The 22,427-nt window shown below is 41.7% G+C and overlaps 1 protein-coding gene across 1 annotated transcript in view; it reads left to right on the top strand.

The window, feature by feature from the left end:
* The first annotated feature begins 1,040 nt into the window (after positions 1-1,040).
* The window catches only part of pdxkb (pyridoxal (pyridoxine, vitamin B6) kinase b), a 43,005-nt gene continuing 21,618 nt past the window's right edge, over positions 1,041-22,427 (top strand). The window contains exons 1-2 of the mRNA XM_010886019.4: positions 1,041-1,306; positions 7,204-7,258. Coding sequence (XP_010884321.1) covers positions 1,217-1,306; positions 7,204-7,258 — 145 coding nt within the window. The 5' untranslated portion in view covers positions 1,041-1,216. The remainder of the gene's footprint in view (positions 1,307-7,203; positions 7,259-22,427) is intronic.

Below are 22,427 nucleotides of genomic sequence, written 5' to 3'. Positions count from 1 at the left end.
AACGTCTATGCTACAAAATCATGGGCATGCATGGTGCTTGAAACCACTTTCACAAAACGAAGGGACGTGCTCGTTCATACAGGAATGAAAATAGAATGTCTGGTGAAGTTGCACGGAGACGCAGGTTGCCACTGTACCCTTGAGCCAGACCAACAAGTGTCTTCTGGTGTAGGTTTAGATTCTCACGTTCAATCATCATAATGTTTAGAGAGCGCATCAGTCGAGTCTGAAGTGACCAGAGGACCAGACTATAAACGCCTAACCAATTCAGTGTTTTTTTTGTTGATGCATGTGTTACCATATTCTGAGGCCCCATTCATTTGCACCATTCTCCATCTCCCTTACTGTTCAGTTTATTTTACAACGCGCCACAACTGCAGAATCAACCATGCCGGCAGAAATATTTGAGATATGAAGAGATATTAATAGCATGGGTCAATGAACAAAGCTCAGCAGACAAATCGCGTTCAGGTTGTTCTGCTACATCAGGCGGTTGCTAAGCTAAACGTCACTAAATCCATGATATTAAGGATTCTATGGGAATGGCTATCCTTATCCCATAATTATCCAGAATTCACCTTGAGGCCAATTGACGACATATAGCGACATCATTATTGTCATAACACATAGCTATAGGTATAACCAATGCGCGTCAATACAATGTCATGGGAGTTTCTCCAATCTCCCCAAAAGTATCTCTGCCGCCCCACGCTTGCTGCAAAGACAATGTAAGATCTCTTTGATTGCTCCCACGTGTCATTTCTCATTTAAATATGCTATCCATCCAATAAAATTAACAAAGTGAATGTCCTTTTTTAATTAGCCCACTACTGTGTGAGCCCTTGTAAGCTAACAACACAATTAATCCCAAAGGCAACACCATCGCCCATTTCGATAATAAAGAAAGTCCAAGAATTGTAATACATTTCAATATCGATGTAGACTGTAGTTATGTGTCACGTCCGTTCAATTATTGCGCTCGTGATGTCAGTGGATTTAGGTGCCCGTCACGAATGCCTGAAGAATAATGATGTGTCTCTTCAATGAGTGTTACTGTGTGGGTTCCATGTCCTTCATTTAGTGGCTGGATTCTGCTTTTACCATCACTGACAGCACCTTGGATTTTGGACTCGGGACCGCTGCTTCACGTGCAGCACTCAACACAAAACCTGCGTTTGTTTTGCGCGGATTGTGTAGCGTGTTTTACTCTAACTTTATGCACGAAATGGAATGCAGAGTGTTGTCAATTCAGAGTCATGTTGTCAGGGGATATGTTGGCAATAAATCGGCATCGTTTCCGTTACAGGTAGGAATATATTCTATAATGATACAACGCTTTTAAGTACTATTAACTAGATAATATTTTGGTATTTGATGCGAATTTACTAGCGTTGAGCAATTGTGCCGGAGTGTATCGCAAAAGGTCACATGGCAAATACCCTTTTGGCGCTCGCATGTTAATTTAACCTAGATTGATATGTTTTACGGTGATGACAAACCATTAACAGATAGAAATGAAAATTGTTTTATATGTAACATTTACCAGACAGATTGATATAACCCAGGGATGGCGATAATTATTTTTTCCATGCCTGTTGGACTATGCAGAAATCTGTATTCGTAAAGAACATGATTTTACACTTGCAGCAATTCAATCTCATTCATATTGTTTTCTGTTCATCCGTCCTTCTCACAATCGATATCATCATAATCACGGATACCATTCTCTCAGCCTCTTCGTCATCATGACATTAGATGATGTTATGATTTGTGTACCAGGTCATTATTTCCGCAAACCGCGTTTTGTCGTCCAAATGTTAAAAATCCGTCACCGATAATAAGCGTATGGACGTCAATTAGCTGGGAATCCTATGTGCCTGCCATCCTATCAGTTAAGACATCAGAGAGCTGCTGCGTGAGGTATTTATATTACCCTATCTGACGTCACTAAAGAGGAAACAAGAGCTTTAATTTAATCCTGATTTATACCATGAGGCCCGAACGATTCACCAACATGACCTGTTTCAAACAAATATTATAATCCATTAATGGGTGTACTGGAAGTCAAAATTGTTGCCTTCTATTTATAGAAAGGTCAAGACAAGCCATGTCCAATTATGTTTTCCCTTGGTGTACTAACCAGTGATATGTAATCGTCTATCCATTTTTGCTCGTAGTTAAAATTGCTATTCACAATAAGGTAAATGGCTGGTAGTTAAAAATGAATATACGAGGCTGACTATGCTTTGTTTAATTTTAAATTAAATGCCCACTCTAAAAGATCATCCCCTGCTAACAAACGTTCGTTCCCAGTATTATTTTTTCAAGGAACTAAAGAAGAACAAATATGGAATGTTATGAGAATGTCTTTGCTAAGTGGATCTGTTTTTAAATCTGTTTTAAGGGCCAGAACAGGCTCATGTTGGACCTTTTTCAAAAGAAAGCACACTAGGCGGTTGTTTAAAAATATAAACTATATAAAAGATATAAACACTTGTCCCAATGTTGTGGAAACCAAATAGTAGTTGTAAAATTGTCTTATTGCAGTGACTTAACATCATGGGTCAGCAGATACCCTAGCGGTGAAAGCAAATGTTCATTAACCAAAGGGTTGTTCGATCAGATCCCTGAGCCACCATGGCAAAATATATTTTTTCCCACAGCATGGCAGTTAACAGTAATTGTTATCAGGTTGTTGCAGCAAATTACAATATGTTTTCAGTCAACTGACTTAGTAAAATTAAGGTATAAAAAATTGGGAAACATGTGAGTAGCTCTCGAGTGGTGCAGTGTTCTAAGCCACTGCTGCTGAATTATTGAGACCCATGTTCATATCTTGGTTGTAGCATAGCGACTGTTTGTAGAAGTTTTGCAAAAGGTTGTCTTAGCACTGTTTTGGGACAATTGTTGGACAGATTTGCCTTGCCACACTGCACACTAGTGACTCATTGGGGCAGGTTGGGCATTGTGTAACTGATGCGAAAGAGCTAGCCAGTTATAGGTTCACACTGTTAGCATGTCAATCAATGACATCTTATGCTCTAAGACCTTGAAGTAATTGTTGCCCTTGCTTCACAAGGGCCGCTGCTTTTTGAGGGGCAATTGTAATGATGCTTCATGGGTGACTTGTTAGTCTGAGAACTGCTTGTTCAAACCCTACGTGGGCTTTCACGTAGACCTACTTTCCTGATCAAGCATGTGATAAGAAACATAACTTGTTGGTACTGACATTTTGTTTGCCATCAAGTTATGTACAATACCCCATAATGACAACGCTAAAACTGTTTTTTTAGAAATGTGTGCAAATTCTGCTGAAAATAAAAATGTCTATTCTACATAAGTATTTACACCCTTTATTTACTACGTTGTAGAAGAGCCTTTGGCAGCAGTCACATCTTTGAGTTTTCTTGGGTATGCCTGTATGAGCCCTTGCACTTCTAGATCTGGGCAGTTTCATCCATTCTTCCTTGCAGATCCACTCAAGCTATAGCAAATTAGATGGAGAGTGTTGGTTAACTGCAGTTTTCATGTCTCCCCACAGATGTTTATTGGGGTTCAAGTCTGGTCTTTGGCTTGGCCAGTCAAGGACATTCACAGACCATTCAGCATTGTCTTGGCTGTGTGCTTTGGGTCATTGTCATGCTGAAAGATTAATCTTTGCTGCCAGCCTTAGGTCCTGTGCGCTCTGGATCAGGTTTTCTTCAGAGGCTTCTGTTTATTTTGCTCTGTTCGTACTTCCTTCAATCCTGACCAGTGATGATACTCCCACCACAATGCTTTTCTGTAGGGATGGTATTGATCAGGTGATGAGCATTACTTTGTTTTTGGCAGACGTTACACATGAAATTATTCCTTAGTGGTATGATTTTGGTCTGATAAAACCATAGAACTGTTTTTCAGGTTTCCTTCAGGTGGTGTGGTTATCCTGATTGGAGTGCTGCAGACATGATCCTTCTGGCATGTTCTCCCATATCTGCAGAGAAGCTTTGAAGCTCTGGGCGGCCATTCAGCTCTAGTAGTCTAGGTGGTTCCACATACCTTCCATTTCACAATAACGGAACCTACTGTGCTCCCTGGGACTCAGTTTTAGCTTTTATTTAGAACCTTCCCCAACTCTATGCCTCGGCATGATTCCATTTCTATGTTGTACAGAGTTCCTTGTAATTCAATGCTTTCTTTACAGTACCTTCATCTTTTAATAGTGTTAAAGTGAAGATTACATATCCTTATGTCCAAATTTGTAAAAGGAGGTAAAAAGACAACTTTCCATGGGTGTACTAACTTTCACATGACTGTAGGTGTTATGTACTAGTTGCTACGTATCCCCAAATTCCATAGAAAACATACAGTGGCGAGAACAAGTATTTGATACACTGCCGATTTTGCAGGTTTTCCCACTTAAAAAGCGTGTAGAAGTTTGTAATTTTTATCGTAGGTACTCTTCAACTGTGAGTGATGAAAATCTAAAACGATCACATTATGATTTTTAATTAATTAGCATTTTATTTCATGACAAGTATTTGATACATCAGAAAAGCGGAACTTAATATTTGGTACAAAAACCTCTGTTTGCAATTACAGAGCGCATACGTTTCCTGTAGTTCTTGACCAGGTTTGCACACACTGCAGCAGGGATTTTGGCCCACTCCTCCATACAGACCTTCTCCAGATCCTTCAGGTTTCGGGGCTGTCGCTGGGCAATACAGACTTTCAGCTCCCTCCAAAGATTTTCTATTGGGTTCAGGTCTGGAGACTGGCTAGGCCACTCCAGGACCTTGAGATGCTTCGTACAGAGCCAGTCCTTAGTTGCCCTGGCTGTGTGTTTCGGGTCGTTGTCATGCTGGAAGACCCAGCCACGACCCATCTTCAATGCTCTTACTGAGGGAAGGAGGTTGTTGGCCAAGATCTCGTGATACATGGCCCCATCTATCCTCCCCTCAATACGGTGCAGTCGTCCTGTCCCCTTTGCAGAAAAGCATCCCCAAAGAATGATTTCCACCTCCATGCTTCACAGTTGGGATGGTGTTCTTGGAGTTGTACTCATCCTTCTTCCTCCAAACACGGCGAGTGGAGTTCAGACCAAAAAGCTCTATTTTTGTCTCATCAGACCACATGACCTTCTCCCATTCCTCCCCTGGATGATCCAGTTGGTCATTGGCACACTTCAGACGGGCCTGGACATGCGATGGCTTGAGCAGGGGGACCACGCGTGCGCTGCAGGATTTTAATCCATGACGGTAGTAGTGTGTAACTAATGGTTTTCTTTGAGACTGTGGTCCCAGCTCTCTTCAGGTCATTGACCAGGTCCTGCCGTGTAGTTCTGGGCTGATCCCTCACCTTCCTCATGATCATTGATGCCCCACGAGGTGAGATCTTGCATGGAGCCCCAGACTGAAGGAGATTGAACTTCTTCCATTTTCTAATAATTGCGCCAACAGTTGTTGCCTTCTCACCAAGCTGCTTGCCTATTGTCCTGTAGCCCATCACAGCCTTGTGCCCTGATGTCCTTACACTGCTCTCAGGTCTTGGCCATTGTGGAGAGGTTGGAGTCTGTTTGATTGAGTGTGTGGACAGGTGTCTTTTATACAGGTAACGAGTTCAAACAGGTGCAGTTAATACAGGTAATGAGTGGAGAACAGGAGGGCTTCTTAAAGAAAAACTAACAGGTCTGTGAGAGCCAGAATTCTTACTGGTTGGTAGGTGATCAAATACTTATGTCATGCAATAAAATGCAAATAAAATATAAAAAAATCATACAATGTGATTTTCTGGATTTTTGTTTTAGATTCCGTCTCTCACAGTTGAACAGTACCTATGATAAAAATGACAGACCTCTACATGCTTTGTAAGTGGGAAAACCTGCAAAATCGGCAGTGTATCAAATACTTGTTCTCTCCACTGTATCATAGTTCCATGGTTTGCCAGCTTTGTTGGACTCTCTGTGCTTTGGAAATGATGCAAACGTTGGAAAGTCTTAGGAGTGCAGCAAGTTTTACAGCAGCGGCTTGGGCTTCACTATACCACACTGTTTTGGATAGTTTCCATTGTGTTTAAATTTCATGCTCATTGGTCCATGATTTATAAAAGGCCAATATGCACCAGCCGTTGGAGCCTTTCTTTCACAACCAGCTGTGACACCTAGTTATTGAACCCGGGGATTAGTACATGGGAAGCTCAAGAAAAATAATGGAGTATGGAGGAACGTTTTAAGGCTAAGGGGCCACAGCATTTTCATATCTTGTCTGTCCTTCATAATTCCAGCGGGTGGTAAACCAGATTCTACACATTTCCAGAAAAGTTGGGACCCAATACGATATCGTATTCTCAAAGAGCCGCCATGACACTGTTGAAATTCTCGAGTAGCCAGACCCATATCACGCGTTCATCCAATCAGCTGCTGGTCAGGGGCGTGGAGCATCAACCATGGCTGTATGACGTCGCGACACCACGCTTCAGTTGTGTCGGACATATGGATCTGTACCGTCAGGCACGCTAGCGCGCCCACTCGCAAAGCCGACTGCCAGACAACATTTTTTTGAAAAATTGGAATACTAATATTCACCTTCGAAATTCTTTTTTTTTTAACTATTCGAATATATATTCGAATTTAGAATATTCGTTGACAGCCCTACTGCACGTATTGCAACAGCATGGCTCTGTAGTAAACTGAACTGCCTGCAGTCCAGACCTGTCACCCATTGAAAACATTTGGCACATTACAAAACGAAACACATGACAAAGGAGGCCCCAAACTGTTTAGTATCTGAAATCCCATATCAAGCAAGAATGGAAAAACATTTAACTTTCTAAACTACAGCAATTTGTCTCCTCAGTTCCCAAACGCTTACAGAGTGTTGTTAAAAGAAATGAGGCAACACAGTAGTAAACTTGGCCCTGTCCCAACTTTTTGAAACGTGTTGCTTGCATCGAATTCAAAATGGTCATGTATTTTTCCAAAAACAGTACAATTTCTCATTTCCAACATTTGATATGTTGTCTTTTTATTTAAAGATAGGGATACATTTTGGTGTTATACTGTGATGATTGTGTTCCTTAAATTTTTCGAGCAGTATTTTGAGCACATGACTTCATCACTGCATTCTGTTTTATTTGCATTTTAAGCTGCGTCCCAAGTTTTTTGGAAAAAGGGTTTTACTTCTCCTGCCCGAATATACTTTGATGCATCCGTCTTCTGTTCCACAGGTGCTGGGGTTTGAGGTGGATTCAATCAACTCCGTGCAGTTCTCCAATCATACAGGTACATATACAGCCGGGTTGGGATCCGTACCATTTCTGCTCCAGTCCACTTAGGATGTACACTGAAATTCAAATCCCATGCAACAGCGATGAAACCGTTAAAGGGCACTGTGTAGAATCCTGCATTTAAACAATAACATGACTTGTCTCCTCATCTTCCCTTACCGGACGAGACTGGAATAGCATGCACCTATTTGAGGGTGGTTTAGGATGGGAAGGGTAGTACTACGAGTGTCATGTCAGTGTAAACCGAAAGATGGACCTGCAAGAAAGTTTAAGTGTGGAATATCTTGGGCACTCATCCATTTTGTAGAAAAATATTATTTTAAACATTAACTGCAGATGTCCACTGGTCATTTATGCATGTATTTATGCAGGTAGTACAGTAAAAACCTAACATATTGACCCTTCAAGTCTCTGGAAAAGTTACTCATTGTTCCAACAAGGTTCTCTTTACCATCCTATTTAAAGGAAGAAAGAGTCCTCTTTGAGTCAGTCACTTCAGTGACATACAGTTGTGCTCATAAGTTTGCATACCCTTGCAGAAAGTGGAAATTATGGCATTGATTTGTAAATTATTACAAAAACGGTCTTATTTATTATTTAAGGATAGTGATCATTTGAAGCCATTTTTTATCACATTGTTGTTTGGCTCCTTTTTAAATCATAATGTTAACAGAAATCACCCAAATGGCCCTGATCAAAATTCTACATACCCTTGAATGTTTGGCCTTGTTACAGACATACAAGGTGACACACACAGGTGAAAATGGCAATTAAAGGTGAATTTCCCACACCGATGGCTTTTTAAACTGCAATTAGTGTCAGTGTATAAATAGTCTATGAGTTTGTTAGCTCCTACGTGGATGCACTGAGCAGGCTTGAAATTGAGCCATGGCAAAAGGTAATGGAACTTTATGAAGATGGAAAAGGATATATAAAGATATCCAAAGCCTTACAAATGCCAGTCGGTAATGTTCAAACACTTAATAAGAAGTGGAAAATTCTGTGATCTCTTGATACCAAGCCAAGGTCAGGTAGACCAAGAAAGATTTCAGCCAAAACTGCCAGAAGAATTGTTTGGGATACAAAAGCATAACCCACAGGTAAAGCTCAGGAGAAATACAGGCTGCTCTGGAAAAAGACGTTGTGTTTGTTTCAAGGAGCACAATACGACGATACAAAAATGAGCTGCATTGTCGTGTTGCCAGAAAGAAGCCTTACCTGCATTAAAGCTGCAAGATGCTCTTGGAAATTCCAGCATGACATTAACCATAAGCACAAGACAAAGTTTATCCTCCAGTGGTTACAGCAGAAAAAGGTGAAGGTTCTGGAGTGGCCATCACAGTCTCCTGACCTTAATATCATCGAGCCACTCTGGGGAGATCTCAAACGTGCGGTTCATGCAAGACGACCAAGGACTTTGCATGACCTGGAGGCATTTTAACAAGTTAAGATGAGTTGGCAGCTATACCACCTGCAAGAATTTGGGGCCTCATAGACAACTATTACAAGATGCTAAAGGGGGCAATGCAGAATATTAAGAACTAAGGGTATGCAGACTTTTAAACAGGGGTCAGTAATTTTTTTTTGCCATGTTTTATGATTGTGCCATTCTGTTATAACCGACAGCTGAATATGAATCACATAAGAAATTAAAGACGTGTTTTTCCTGCTCACTAATTTTTTCTTTACAAATGGTACTTATTACCAGTTCTCTCAGGGTATGCAAACTTTTGAGCACAGCTGTTTATATGAAGATCATGCTGTTACTTGAACAAATTATTCAGTCATGTATTATAGGCCAACAGCAGTTCAAATCAGACTGGAAGCCCCTTCTTCCAGGTGATAACACATTGATCCTCCAATCTTCATCACAACTGCATGAAGGCACCACTAGCTGAACTGTCCACTTGTGTATGTATCCCACCTGTTTTGTTAGCTGAAAGCAGTTACCGTAATATATTCCCTGACTTGTTTTTGCTTTTACTCATTGTCAAGTAAGCCATGTTCGACAATCACTTTCCGCAAATTACTCACAAGATTTGTCTGGGTCAGTTTGTGTGAATTCTCTTTACGTCAGCGACGTAAGTTACACTCAACACATGAATGTCTCTGATGTCCCACAAGTTTGGCTCCAGCGGAGTAAGGTGTTACAGATGAGGCAGGAAGTCAATGGGCCTGTGTCTTTGACTTGTCACAGCTTGTAGGTGGTGAATCAAGCTACTTTGTTGGCTTACTTCAAAGACCAGTGCTTCCTGTGAATTAGTTGGGGTATCGTCTATTGATGCATCACAGTTAGTTGCTAATGCCACATTTGCGGTGGATCCACAAATCTGTCCTCAGCAAAAGTAGTCCGGTTTTCAGCGGGGTTCATACCAGTTCCAGCTTCAGAATTGCCATATTTTCAGATTTAATGGACAAGCTGAGAACTACCGAGTTGTGCCCTCACTCTGCAAAACGACCGGTAGAGGCATATTCCTGAGAGCTGGAAGATATCTAGGCTGGTCGGAATGCCTTCGGTAGATTATAGATTAATCTAGCTAGATACATAATGCTAATTGCAGCCCGTCGCTCCCTCTGCTGTGTGGCTGCTGTTTACGTCAAACTATGGGAAACGCCTGTTCCATGGCTGATGTAGGTGTGCCTGTGACAGTGGTGGCACAGCTCCATCTTGTTCTGTGACCCTGTGTCAGACTCTGTCTAGACAGACAGAGCTCATTAGATCAGCCAAATTCCTTATTTTTTTTGGTTCGGCAGCTCTGCTGGAAAGGAGAGAAAAAGGGGCTGAACATTTTCGTGTTCTTCTCCAACGGTAGGCGCCTAATGGGTCGGTCAAGTCCCATACCTTGGAAGTCGTTCTTCTCCATCCTACCTCGAGCCAAGCAGGTCCTGCTCAACAGGTGCAGAGTAAAAGCGTGAATAGGATGCGTCTAACATGGAGCGTAGGGAGGGGCGAGAGCTCTGTTCTCGATTTGCTTCTCATCCTTCACCTTAATGGCGCTGGCACACTGACGTGCCTTCTGTCCAGCAGGAGTCACTGTCTCCCAGTTACAGTAACTTGAATAAACCATTTTTGGCACCGTTATCCAAATGTGCATACTATCATTCTGAAAAGACTGCATGAAAGGGATCTGTCCCCTAATTTCTTTGGTTTGGCTGCCTTTTTCGACCAATGGCCCATTGTTTCAATATTATTACAGGGTGCTCCCAGTGGATTAAAAAAGCCACTTCGCTAGGAGGGTGCTGACATCCTGGGCAGTGCTCAAAGTGCTGTGTTTCGTGGTACTTGGCATCACCTTACATGTTCTATTGTTGATAGTCAGTTCTATACTGTTCACAGCATGTTGTAGGTTGGGGGATTAGTGGGTGAATGGGTGACCTGCGTATTCCAGGGAACAGCTGGTGTGTTCAGTCGCTTTGTTTGGGTTGGCTGCAGTGGGACTTCAGTATTCAGCCTGACCAGCTTGGAGCATGATTGGATAACCCTGTGTGTCAAAGGGGACTTTATATCTATATCCCTGGTTCCCTGAAGGAGGGACACAAAGTCGTGGCCCTATGGAGCCAAAATGAGCTCAAATGTATTGACTGTAAGAAAAGAAAAACAGAACTGAAATATTTCATAGTTTGAGAAAACAACTAAAATCAATTAAGTTATTCAAGCATGGAAAAAGTGTATGCTAAATGCGTCTGATCTTAAAATGTCTTCTTTCTAAAAAAAAAAATCCACGTTTGCTTCTTCTTACGATTACATGTTAAACTTTCATCAATATATATCTGTGACCATGGCAACAGTGACGTCGATACAACCTGTGAATAACAGTTTATTTTTCTGTTTAAATGTACACATTCAGCCTAGTTTATACAATTCTTAAACTTCTCTCCACAGGTTGCATTGGGAAAGCAGTGCATGGAAAGGCTAGGATTTTCACCTTTTATAGTTGTGTAATTCATGGCTAATCGGGTGAAGAATTCAATGCCCAGATAAAAAAGAATAATAGTTGAATGAGGGTGGGAAGAAATTGTAATCGTAAGAAAAAGCGAGCGTGGAAAGAAACATGTTTGAATTAAGACATTTTAAGATTGGACCTTTAATTATTTTACACTTTTTCCACACTTAAAATTTTTTTTTCATACTATTGAATTTAGTTTTTCTACAACTATATGAAATATTTCAATTCCGTTTTTCTTTTCTTACAGTCAATACATTTGAGCTCCAAACTGCCCATCAAGGCAAGATGAACTTGAGTCAATGTGGTTGGAGCAGGGCTGTGATTTTATTACATGGCATTTTATCACTTTCTACCATGGGCCTAACACAGTTTTTGAATAGTTTTGTCAGGTTGTGCATGCAATGAAAGCGCACATACTTAGTATGTTTGTCTTTGTATGTTAGGGGTGTTGTCTGTTCTGGAGCTGGAGGTGAATGACAGAATAGCTAGTTGAGACATGTGCCCACGTCTGTGACATAAACGTGAAGGAGTTCTGGATGCTTGGGCTAATTGAGAGCACCCCGCTCTGGTCTCTCACTTCATCTGTCTCTCCATCTGGAAAACCCTGAATGGTTGCCTGACTAGGGCTGGGTATCGACACTGATCCTCACTTTCGATTCAAAATGTCCCGATTCGATTTTGATTTAATTTGGATATAGTGATAAATTCAATTCTGATACTGCTTATATTACCTCAGAATGAAGGCTATGAACTGCACAAGTTACCTTCTTACTTGTCTAGATTACTAAATATTAATGTTAAACATGGACAACCAGGCCCAAAACATTACATTAAATAGCTTTTTATAAAAAATTATAATAATAATCTAAAGTGTCGTGTGTATGTTAGGGAACCAGGGTAATAGTCATAATCTAAAGTGTCGTGTGTATGTTAGGGGACCAGGGTAATAGTCATAATCTAAAGTGTCGTGTGTATGTTAGGGGACCAGGGTAATAGTCAATCTAAAGTGTCGTGTGTATGTTAGGGGACCAGGGTAATAGTCATAATCTAAAGTGTCGTGTGTATGTTAGGGGACCAGGGTAATAGTCATAATCTAAAGTGTCGTGTGTATGTTAGGGGACCAGGGTAATAGTCATAATCTAAAGTGTCGTGTGTATGTTAGGGGACCAGGGTAATAGTCAATCTAAAGTGTCGTGTGTATGTTAGGGGACCAGGGTAATAGTCAATCTAAAGTGTCGTGTGTATGTTAGGGGACCAGGGTAATAGTCATAATCTAAAGTGTCGTGTGTATGTTAGGGGACCAGGGTAATAGTCATAGTGTCGTGACACCATTCATTGCCAGTCACGAAGAGCCGGTTGCATCGCATAGCGTTGATGCCAGAGATGAGTAGTTGGCCTCGTTGCTTTCTTTCAGATACGCAGAGATTCTCTGAAGTCTGTCCCAAACCGTGGCCTCTTATAGTGTGCTTCTTTTTTGTCCAGGACCCACAGGGCTATGATCAAACATTGTGCACTAATGAATGGGGTACCATTTTGAACACAACCTCCAGGCACCACCATTCGCTGCCCAATCACTTGGCTGCCTTTTCACGCCTTACTACCACACGAGTCACCTGCCAGGAGCCCCTTAAGCCTGTCACATTCCCCACACGGCTATGGAGGATGTCTTCAGCGCAACTCCAGCTCTGTTTGGATATGAAGTGACAGCAGAAAGCAATGAACACAGCTAGGGCTATTGTGTAAAAACAGCACCAAATGTTTTGTGTTGTAATAGCAGTTTAGTGTTTGCTGCTGTTACAGGGCCACAAACCTTAGCCACAAATGTCCTTGCGAGGGTGGGCGGGTGCATGCGTATGTCTGAGGGGGGTGGGGGGGGAGGTGTGCATGCGAGGGGTCGTGTGTGCGTACGTCCGAGGGGGGGTGTGTGTGTGTGTGTGAGCGCGTGGGTTGGTGGGGGCATGCAAGGGTTGGTGACAGAGCACGTGTGCATGCGAGAGAGCGTGCGCGTCTGTCTGTGGTATGTTTTTTTTGTGAACAAAAGACTGAGAAATTGTGAAATTTGGGGATTTTGGCAAGTCTCACAAGGTGAATTTTCTGTCTCTGGTTAGGTTTAGGGAAAACCGTGCAATTGGGCAGTGTTAGAATTGGGGTTACTTTTAGGTTTACGCATTACCACTTAAGGTTAAGTTAGTTTTTATCGCCTCGTTATGTTTAGGCATAAAGGTTGTGTTATTGAGGTTAAGATTAGGGGAACGCTATGGGCTAGGAAATTGGGAGCATAGATTTCTGGGCCAGGGTCACCTAAGTGATGAGGGGGTGTTGTCTGTTCTGGAGCTGGAGGTGAATGACAGAATAGCTAGTTGAGACATGTGCCCACGTCTGTGACATAAACGTGAATGAGTTCTGGATGCTTGGGCTAATTGAGAGCACCCCGCTCTGGTCTCTCACTTCATCTGTCTCTCCATCAGGAAAACCATGAATGGTTGCCTGACTAGGGCTGGGTATCGGCACTGATCCTCACCTTCGATTCAAAAGGTCCCGATTTGACTCTGATTCGATTTTGATTTCATTTGGATATAGTGATAAATTCAATCCTGATACTGCTTATATTACCTCAGAATGAAGGCTATGAACTGCACAAGTTACCTTCTTACTTGTCTAGATTACTAAATATTAATGTTAAACATGGACAACCAGGCCCAAAACATTACATTAAATGGCTTTTTATCAAAAAATATAAATAACCCCAAAATATTTGTATTTTTTTTTATATCAATAATTTCAATTAAAAAATGCCTCATTTACAAACTACAATGGAATAATGGCAAATTATGTGAGGCTTTGCCTTGTCTTTCAAAATGGTGCAAGTCGTTCCAATTTTTATTGCATATGAACCGTCAGTGGTATCATAGAACTTTGCTGCCAGCCATTGGAGAAAAAAAACAGTAGTTCAAATGAATGGTGAAATTGATTTGAGTCAGTTGTTAATGTCTTTCATATGTGTGTATCATCAAAATCAATAATCACTTAATTGTGTTCGTTATTGCAAATTGCGTCCGTTTATAAATAAGTCTTTATAATGCTGCTGGCTTGATCTTTTTTTCTTTGCCAACGTGAAAACAAACAGCTTTTTGGCGCAGCACTTTGCTGGAGGACAATGCATGAATCCTGCAAGTGACGATGTCTTGAACTGCCAGCCTTTCGAATAAACGAAGCAGTCGTTTGAATTAACGGTTAATTAATCAGTTAATTGTCTGTTTTAACAAAACCTCTGTTTTTATCTAAATGTCTATATCATCACAATCAATAATCATTTATCCGCATTTATTATTGCGACGTGTGTCCTATTGTCTGTTTTGAACATGTATTTGCAACTCTATCTGGCTTCTATTTTTTTCTGAACGTAAACCACCATTGGTCAGAGCACTTAGTTGGAGGACCGCATATGAAACCAATTATGTTGGAGAAATCTGCTGCAACCCGTTAGACTGAATTTTGAAGTTCAACAAGTCACTAAAATGGACTCGTTACTCTCGAGTCAGTATTTCTTTTTTTTAAATCATGAATAGTTTGTGCTACGGTGCAAGAAAAGTGTCCAATGCAAGCGTGTGGTCGCTGGAAGTTGAGTGCAGCCTGCAAGGGGACGTTCAATGTGTGAAACAGCCAATTTGAAGCAGCTCCATCAATGCCACAATGCTTTCCATATTAGCAACATTGTCAGTCATGATGGCTGGTTGTTTCTCTCTAACCTGCCACTCAGCAAATGCACAGATTTATAAAACTGATATCTGGATTTCAAAAAATCAATTTCAAAATTGTCTAAACAAGAATCCCAATTAATCAGAATCTTTTTTTTTCTGCCTGACCCTGATGAGCGGTAAGAGAGGGAGGAAGCGTAGGTAAAAGTTTTTGTGATGCAGTAGGAAGGGAAAAGGAAGCTGCGTGAATCTGACGTAAGTTTGACAAATGAGCTCCGCACCAGTCAAATTATGAATCAGCCTGCTGGGCCTGCTGGTTCCTGCTGAGTTCATTCATGGACAGATGTCCTCGAGAGCAAAGCTTCGTCATTGTTAATGACTTCACCCACCAGCACGTGCCCATTCACTTCAGCGAAAGAGGGTTTCGACCTCAAATGACCATCTGGTTAAATAAAGGTTAGGTATATAATATGAAAATGGCATTAATGGTTCACGGGGGACAGCACTGTTCGTTCATCACCCCTCTGAGGCCACGTTAATCCCAAGCCCCTCAGCCCTGACCACGCTACCAGTCGGCCCCTTTGTCCACTTATCACACCACCTCTTGTGTTCCCCACCTCCCCATGCTCCTTATGCTTGAGAGCGATTGGGTAAATGTCCTCTATCATGGCCTTCACATCTAAAGACAGTGGACGGGGTCTGACGCCAGCACTCAGTGTTGCGTAAATCCTCTGAGTGAAGTCTCGTGCACCAATGTTATTGGTGGTTTTCAAAATCTAAGTGATTCCGACGCTGTGGTCGTGTGTCTGTGTGCATGAAGCCAATCTTAAACACATCTCAAATGTTTTTTTTAGCAGGTTACTTCACCTTGGCCGAGATCATGTATGTGTATAGAGTAATACTTCTGGACTGAGATTGCTGTGTGTGTGGGGGTCGGTTGGTCGCTCTTTATTCAGTCCTGCATGTCCGGAGTTCACAGTGCAATAAGCCAATTAGTCTGCGATTTACATAACGGGACTGTGGTTAAGTAAATGCCTATAGGACTTGCTGTATTCCAGGTTGACTGTGTAGCAGGCACATGCTAGGTCTTTGAACACCTGGTTAGGTGTCTTCACTGTTCTGTATTTGATTTTATATTCTTAATGGTTTTTATTATTTCTTATTTCTGTAACAGTACCTCTGTCAAATGGATATTTATGTAAAGCATTTTGAATGACCATTGTGTATGAAATGTGCTATATAAATAAAATTGCCTTGCCTTGCCTTGACATCTGCTTACCACATTATGATATATTGTAACAATTTGTGGTTGATGTGACATGATAACTGATAGAATGAAATATCTTAGATTAATCCAGCGTCTGCAGTTATTGCTGCCCTAGTAGTGCAGATGGGTCTTTTCATTCACCATGTTAATAGGTGACTAAGGGAGTTTGGCACGATCACCTCATATTCATAACGTAGTAGAGCAGGAAGTAATGGATTACCACTCCGATGAACAAAAAAAAAAAAAAATCATAATATATAAATGGGAATATACTTATTAGATTTTGCTGTGGCAGACATTAGCCGTACTTGCAGAGATACAGAAAGGTTCTGGGTTCAGAAATAGCTGGGGACACCTCACACATTGAAACATAAGCCATTCTCTCTTTGTATTTTTTTAGGAGGAGGGCAGTGGCTGATGTGCCACTCAGTCTGGAAGGGGGCAACCATTAACAGAACCAAGATGCCCTTTATGACCTCAGGGTTGACACAGGCACCCTTCTCCTTTGTATAGGCCTATTCAGGAACTGTATTCAATATTTACATGACATTTTAGTCATATAGCAGATGATATTTTTTAGAGTGAATAAGTGAACTCTGTAAGTGACCTGCATTTTAAGAAAGCCAGGTAAAACACACAGCTTAGTGAGTGCGTTCTAATCAATGAATTAATTTTCGGCAAAAGTCAGCGCTGGAAAGACTACCATAACATTTGTAAAAGTAAAACATAATATGTTTACAAAAGTCAACAGATTCTGCTATCTGTTATCTTCTGTAAACTTTGTGGTGGCAGTAAAAAAACAGGAAGGGTTTAAAGACATGATTGTCCTCCTAAAGACACAGTGAAAACGATATATTAAGATGCAATGAATATCAGTGGAAGATATACACCTATCAGCCATAACATAGTGACCAAAACCATGGCCAAATATTGTGTAGGTCCCCCTTTTGCCTCTGAAAACAGCCCTGACCTGTTGAGGCATGGACTCCACTATACCTCTGAAGGTGTGCTATGGTTTCTGACACCAAGATGTTAGCAGCAGATCCTTTAAGTCCTGTAAGTTGCGAGGTGGGATTGGATTGAGATCTGGGGCATTGGAGGCCTAGTCAACACCTTAAACCATTCCTGAACCATTTTTTGCTTTGCAGCAGGGCGCATTATCCTGCTGAAAGAGGCCAATGCCATCAGGAAATACCATTGCCATGAAAGGTGGCACATGGTCTGCAACAATGCTCAAGTAGGTGGTACGTGTCAAAGTAACATCCACATGAATGGCAGGACCCAGCAGAACATTGCCCAAAGCATCACACTGCCTCCGCCAGCTTGCCTTTTTCCCATAGTGCATCCTGGTGCCATGTGTTCTCCAGGTAAGCAACACACGCACCCGGCCATCTATTTGATGTAAAAGAAAATGTGATTCATCAGACCAGGCCACCTTCTTCCATTGCTTCATGATCTAGTTCTGATACTCACATGCTCATTGTAGGTGCTTTCAGCAGTGGACAGAGGTCAGCCTGGGCACCCTGATTGGTCTGCAGCTACGCAACAAACTGTGATCCACTGTGTGTTCTGACACCTTTCTATCAGTACCAGCATTAACTTTTTCAGCAATTTGAGCTACAGTAGCTCGTCTGATGGATCGGACCACACATAACAGCCTTCGCTCACCACGTGCATCAATGAGCCTTGGCCACCCATGACCCTGTCACCGGTTCACCACTTTACCTTCCTTGGACCATTTTGATAGGTACTGACCACTGCAGACCGGGAACATCCCACAAGGGCTGCAGTTTTGGAGGTGCTCTGACCCTGTCGTCTAGCCATCTCGATTTTGCCCTTGTCAAGGTCGCTCAGGTCCTTACGCTTGCAGATTTTTCCTGCTTCTAACACATGAACTTTGAGGACAGAATGTTCACTTGCTGCCTAATATATCCCACCCACTGACAGGTGCCACGATAACGAGATTATCAGTGTCATTCACTTCACCTGTCGGTGGTCATAATGTTATGGCTGATCAGTGTATAATTCCAAAGTCTTAAACTAATTTAACTTTAGAGGGCACCCTACACACAGCAATGTCCCGATCACTGCCCTGGGTCACTGGGATTTCACGTTTAGATCAGAGGGAAGATTGACCTCTGCTTGCCTTCCAAAACCCATTTCAGCCAGATCTGGTCCCCCATCCAGGGAGCGACCAGGACTGGCCCTGCTTAGCTTCAGAGGAAAGGCAGCAGTGGCATTCATGGTGCTGTGCTGCTGCCAGTCAAACATTTCAAAGCACCTTCACGGCAAGGCCAAACTGGCACATGAATTTCATACCTACTCTGTGTGAGTTACTAAACTTTCTCCGTGGCCGTCACACAATGGACAAACAGCTATGACTCATCCTTAACTCCAGAAAATGCCCACAGGAATTCACAGACAAAGTTCACATTAGATAATTTTTTTGACGTGCAAACAGAAACAATAGCAAACTGGATGAGGCCCTATGTAAGTACAGAGGAAATGTCCATTCTCCACTAATCAATTGGAGTTGCCAAGCCCGTAAGCTACATACAAAGAAATCAACTTGAGAAATCCAGCAGTGAAATTACTGAGCCTCTCCTTAATGTGCATGCATCTTTAATTAAACAAGAAAAGGAACCGGGCAAGCCTCGTTCTGCCGGCCCTCTTAGAAGGGATGAATGCTGTTGCCCCTGGCTGGATTTGATCTACGGTTTCCTATGTGGCAGACTTGTGCCTTTAACCATTACGCTATTTAAACAGCGAGGGTTGTTGCACATAATCCCTGCATTTCAGTTGCACATTCCACCTTGCACCTTCGACTTGCCTTCATTGCATATTTAGAGTTACCATTGTGCTTGCATTTCTCAGTTATATGTACATGTCTACTTCGGAAACCTCATTGCTGTTATCACTACATTTAAATTGTACATGCCATACCTTCGAATCTGCCTCAATTGCACAATTTGCCTCTATTGCACTATTAGAATTGCCATTTGTACTTGCATTTGCCTCATCGAACAATCCCACTTGTGACGTACATTATACCTGTACGTTGTCAGCCATTGCCTTCATTGCACATTTAGAATTGCCATTTGTCTGCATTGCGCATCTATACATTAAACATCTTTAACATACATTATACTATCTGGTTAGATGCCAACTGCATTTCGTTGTACTGTACTTGTTAATGACAAAGTTAAATGTAATCTATCCTTAACAAATCCTACTGCATAATTAATTTATTTTGTGGCAAGGATCTGGTCACATTGGTCGCCTACATGGCAGTCCACGTCTCTAAACACACACAAACATGTTCTTCTTTGCCAGTTCTGCTTGCGCGGTCCGGCAAAAATAAACTGAGACACTGAACCCAGTTGTGGCTGTTCAGTCAAAACATGTTGACTGATTTTTTTTTTTTATCTGCTAGCACTCAGCATTTAGGTTGTACAAGCAAACATATATTTTGACTGCATTTAAATATACCAGTTCACTAGCAATTGTATTTTTGTATAATATTTTCTCATACATTTTTTTTTTTAGCAGAGTTTAGGTGAGATACCAGAATTCCGGCCATATAGAACAGCTTCTGGACATACATTTTAAATAGCTATATTTAAACAGACACTTGTTTTAAACAGCCTACATTTAAACAGCAATAAAACACAAACGCTATGATCCAACAATATTTGGTTTTTTATTGAAATTAGTCTTCACAATCTTTGCCAACTGAGCATAATAGGCTACAACTAGGAGCATGTTGTCAGCCTCATTTAAATGTAGTAGGTATACTCATCCAAAAATGGTGAGTCTGATTTGATATTTTTGTTCTTTTGGATACAGGCCTGAGCTTAAAATCACTTGTTTATCATTGATATTTAACAATTTCTGTTCTAAAATTATATTGTTTCCATTTTTAATCCAGCAATGAGGTATAAGAGCATTGTGCTCGTTTTATGATTATTTGGTTATCTACATGATATCACACATGTCCACGTCTTGATTTCTTTTTTTCTTCATCATATACTTTTTCTTTTAATAAGATTAATCGATTGATTGATCTTTTACGATGTTGCCTGTTGATTAAGAAGCCTTAAAATGTGCAACCCTAATCACATTGTAAAATTGTAAAGAGTTTGGGGATCTCATCTACAGTACACAATAGCATTACAAGATTCTGAGAATCTGGAGGAATCTCTGTGCACAAGTGATGGGTGAATATTGGATGGCCGTGATCTCTGGGCCCTCAGATGGCACTGCATTAAAAACAGACACGATTCTGTTGTAGACATCACTACTTTTGCTTAGGAAGACTTCCAAAAGCCATTGTCTGTGAATACAGCATGTCACAGCATCCAGAAATGGAAGTTAAAACTCTACCATGCAAAGCAGAGACTCATTTTAGATGGACTGAGGCGAAGTAGAAAATCGTCCTGTGGTCTGATTAATCAAAATCTTGAATAACTTTCAGGAATCATGGATGCCGCTAAAAAGGAGAGGGACCATCCGGCTTCTTATCAGTGCACAGTTCACAGGCCAGCATCCGTGATGGTATGGGGGTGCATTTCTGCACAAAGCATCGGTGACTTGCATTCCTGTGAAGACCCCATTAATGCTTAACAATACATACAGGTTTTTGAGCAACATATGCTGATATCCAGACGACGTGTTTTCCAGGAAAGGCCTTGAGCACGATAATCCCAAACCACATTCTGCATGTATCATAACAGCATGGCTCCTTCGTAAAAGAGTCTGAGTGCTAAACTGACCGGTCTGCAGTCCAGACCTGTCACCCATTGATAACATTTGGCACATTATAAAATGAAAGATATGACAAAAGAGACCCCAAACTGTTGAGCAGCTGAAATCCAATATCAAGCAAGAATGGGACATTCCACTTTCAAAACTACAGCAATTGGTCTCCTCAGTTCCCAAACTTCCCACGCTTACAGAGTGTTGTTAAAAGTAGAAGTGATTCATGCAACCCAGCGGTAAACATGCACCTCTTCCAAATGCACCTCTTCCAAATGTGCCTGCATTTTTTGACTACAATAAAAATCTCAGTTTCAACATTTGATATGTTGTCTTGGTGCTCTGTTCTATTGCATATGATTTTACATAACTTGCACGTCATTCTATACTGTTGTTATTTACATTTTACACAGTGTCGCTACTTTTTGGGAAACAGAGTTGTAGCTTCCTAGTATAAATTCAAATGCTCACCTAATTGAGTTGCTGACAAACCTTTTAAAAGTGTCAGATTTAGTTTAGAATCTGTAACGTTGGAGTCATTCTTCTCCAGTCATAAGGGCAAGTCCCCTAATCAAATGTTACTGCAATGTGTATTCAAACATAAATAATGTCAGTGACTACTAAAGTTGTATCACTAGTGTGCACTGCTTGGTGCGACTAAGGTCTGGTCAGAACTAGTACACTAAATAGTGAATTGGGAGCAAGTTTGGGAAATAAGAGTAGTATTCTTCCACGGTTTTGAAGATCAGGGAGACACTTGTCAATGCAAGTGTCTCCCTGGGTTAACTTTCTAAAGGGAGGAGTCAAAGAGAAACATGGATGGAATCAGCTCAAAACACAGCAGTGGAGATCTGCCCAGTGGGGAAGAGTATGCAGTGTCTCTCTGTCTCTCTTACATGGTGAAGAAAACGTGTCTGTGTGTGTGTGCCCGTGTGTGTGTGCCCGTGTGTGTGTGTGTGTGTGTTTTTAAAGCGCATGTTTGTGTGTGTCTTGGATCGTGAGGAGCTTAAAAGGCTCTTCCGTGGAATTGCGACACCACAGAATGATGACGACAGGGCCAGCCCTTATCTCAAAGATTCCCCTCCTTCCTTGGCTCTCTCCTCTGTCGCTCGCGCTCATACAACTGAGCAGCGGTGACTATACGCTGCTGTTGGCCCCTCCGGCTTTCATCTGTCCTGTTACTAGGCAACTGGCACCACACCACGTGATCTGCCGGGTGACTCACCTGAAGTGTGACATCACGATTCTTGCGGCATCGATACTGGCCTGTGACACAATGCTCGTTGCCCCACATCCCCATACAGTTTCAGCGTTTAAGGGGAACTGACAGCACAAACGAGCCCCCCCATCCGCTCCCCCTTCATGGAATGCCCCCTCACTGTGGCTTGGGGCTTCTAGGCCTCTTCAGTGTAAAGAACATGTGAAAACTTCTTAACTCAGGTTTCCGTTACATGAACCATGGCGACTAATGGAGTTACTAGCCCACATTGCAAATGG

The sequence above is a fragment of the Esox lucius genome, chromosome 22 (assembly GCF_011004845.1).
Source record: "Esox lucius isolate fEsoLuc1 chromosome 22, fEsoLuc1.pri, whole genome shotgun sequence".
Taxonomy (NCBI): Eukaryota; Metazoa; Chordata; class Actinopteri; order Esociformes; family Esocidae; genus Esox; species Esox lucius.
The sequence above is the reverse complement of the archived record's forward strand: the minus strand, read 5'-3'. Positions and strand labels throughout refer to the sequence as shown.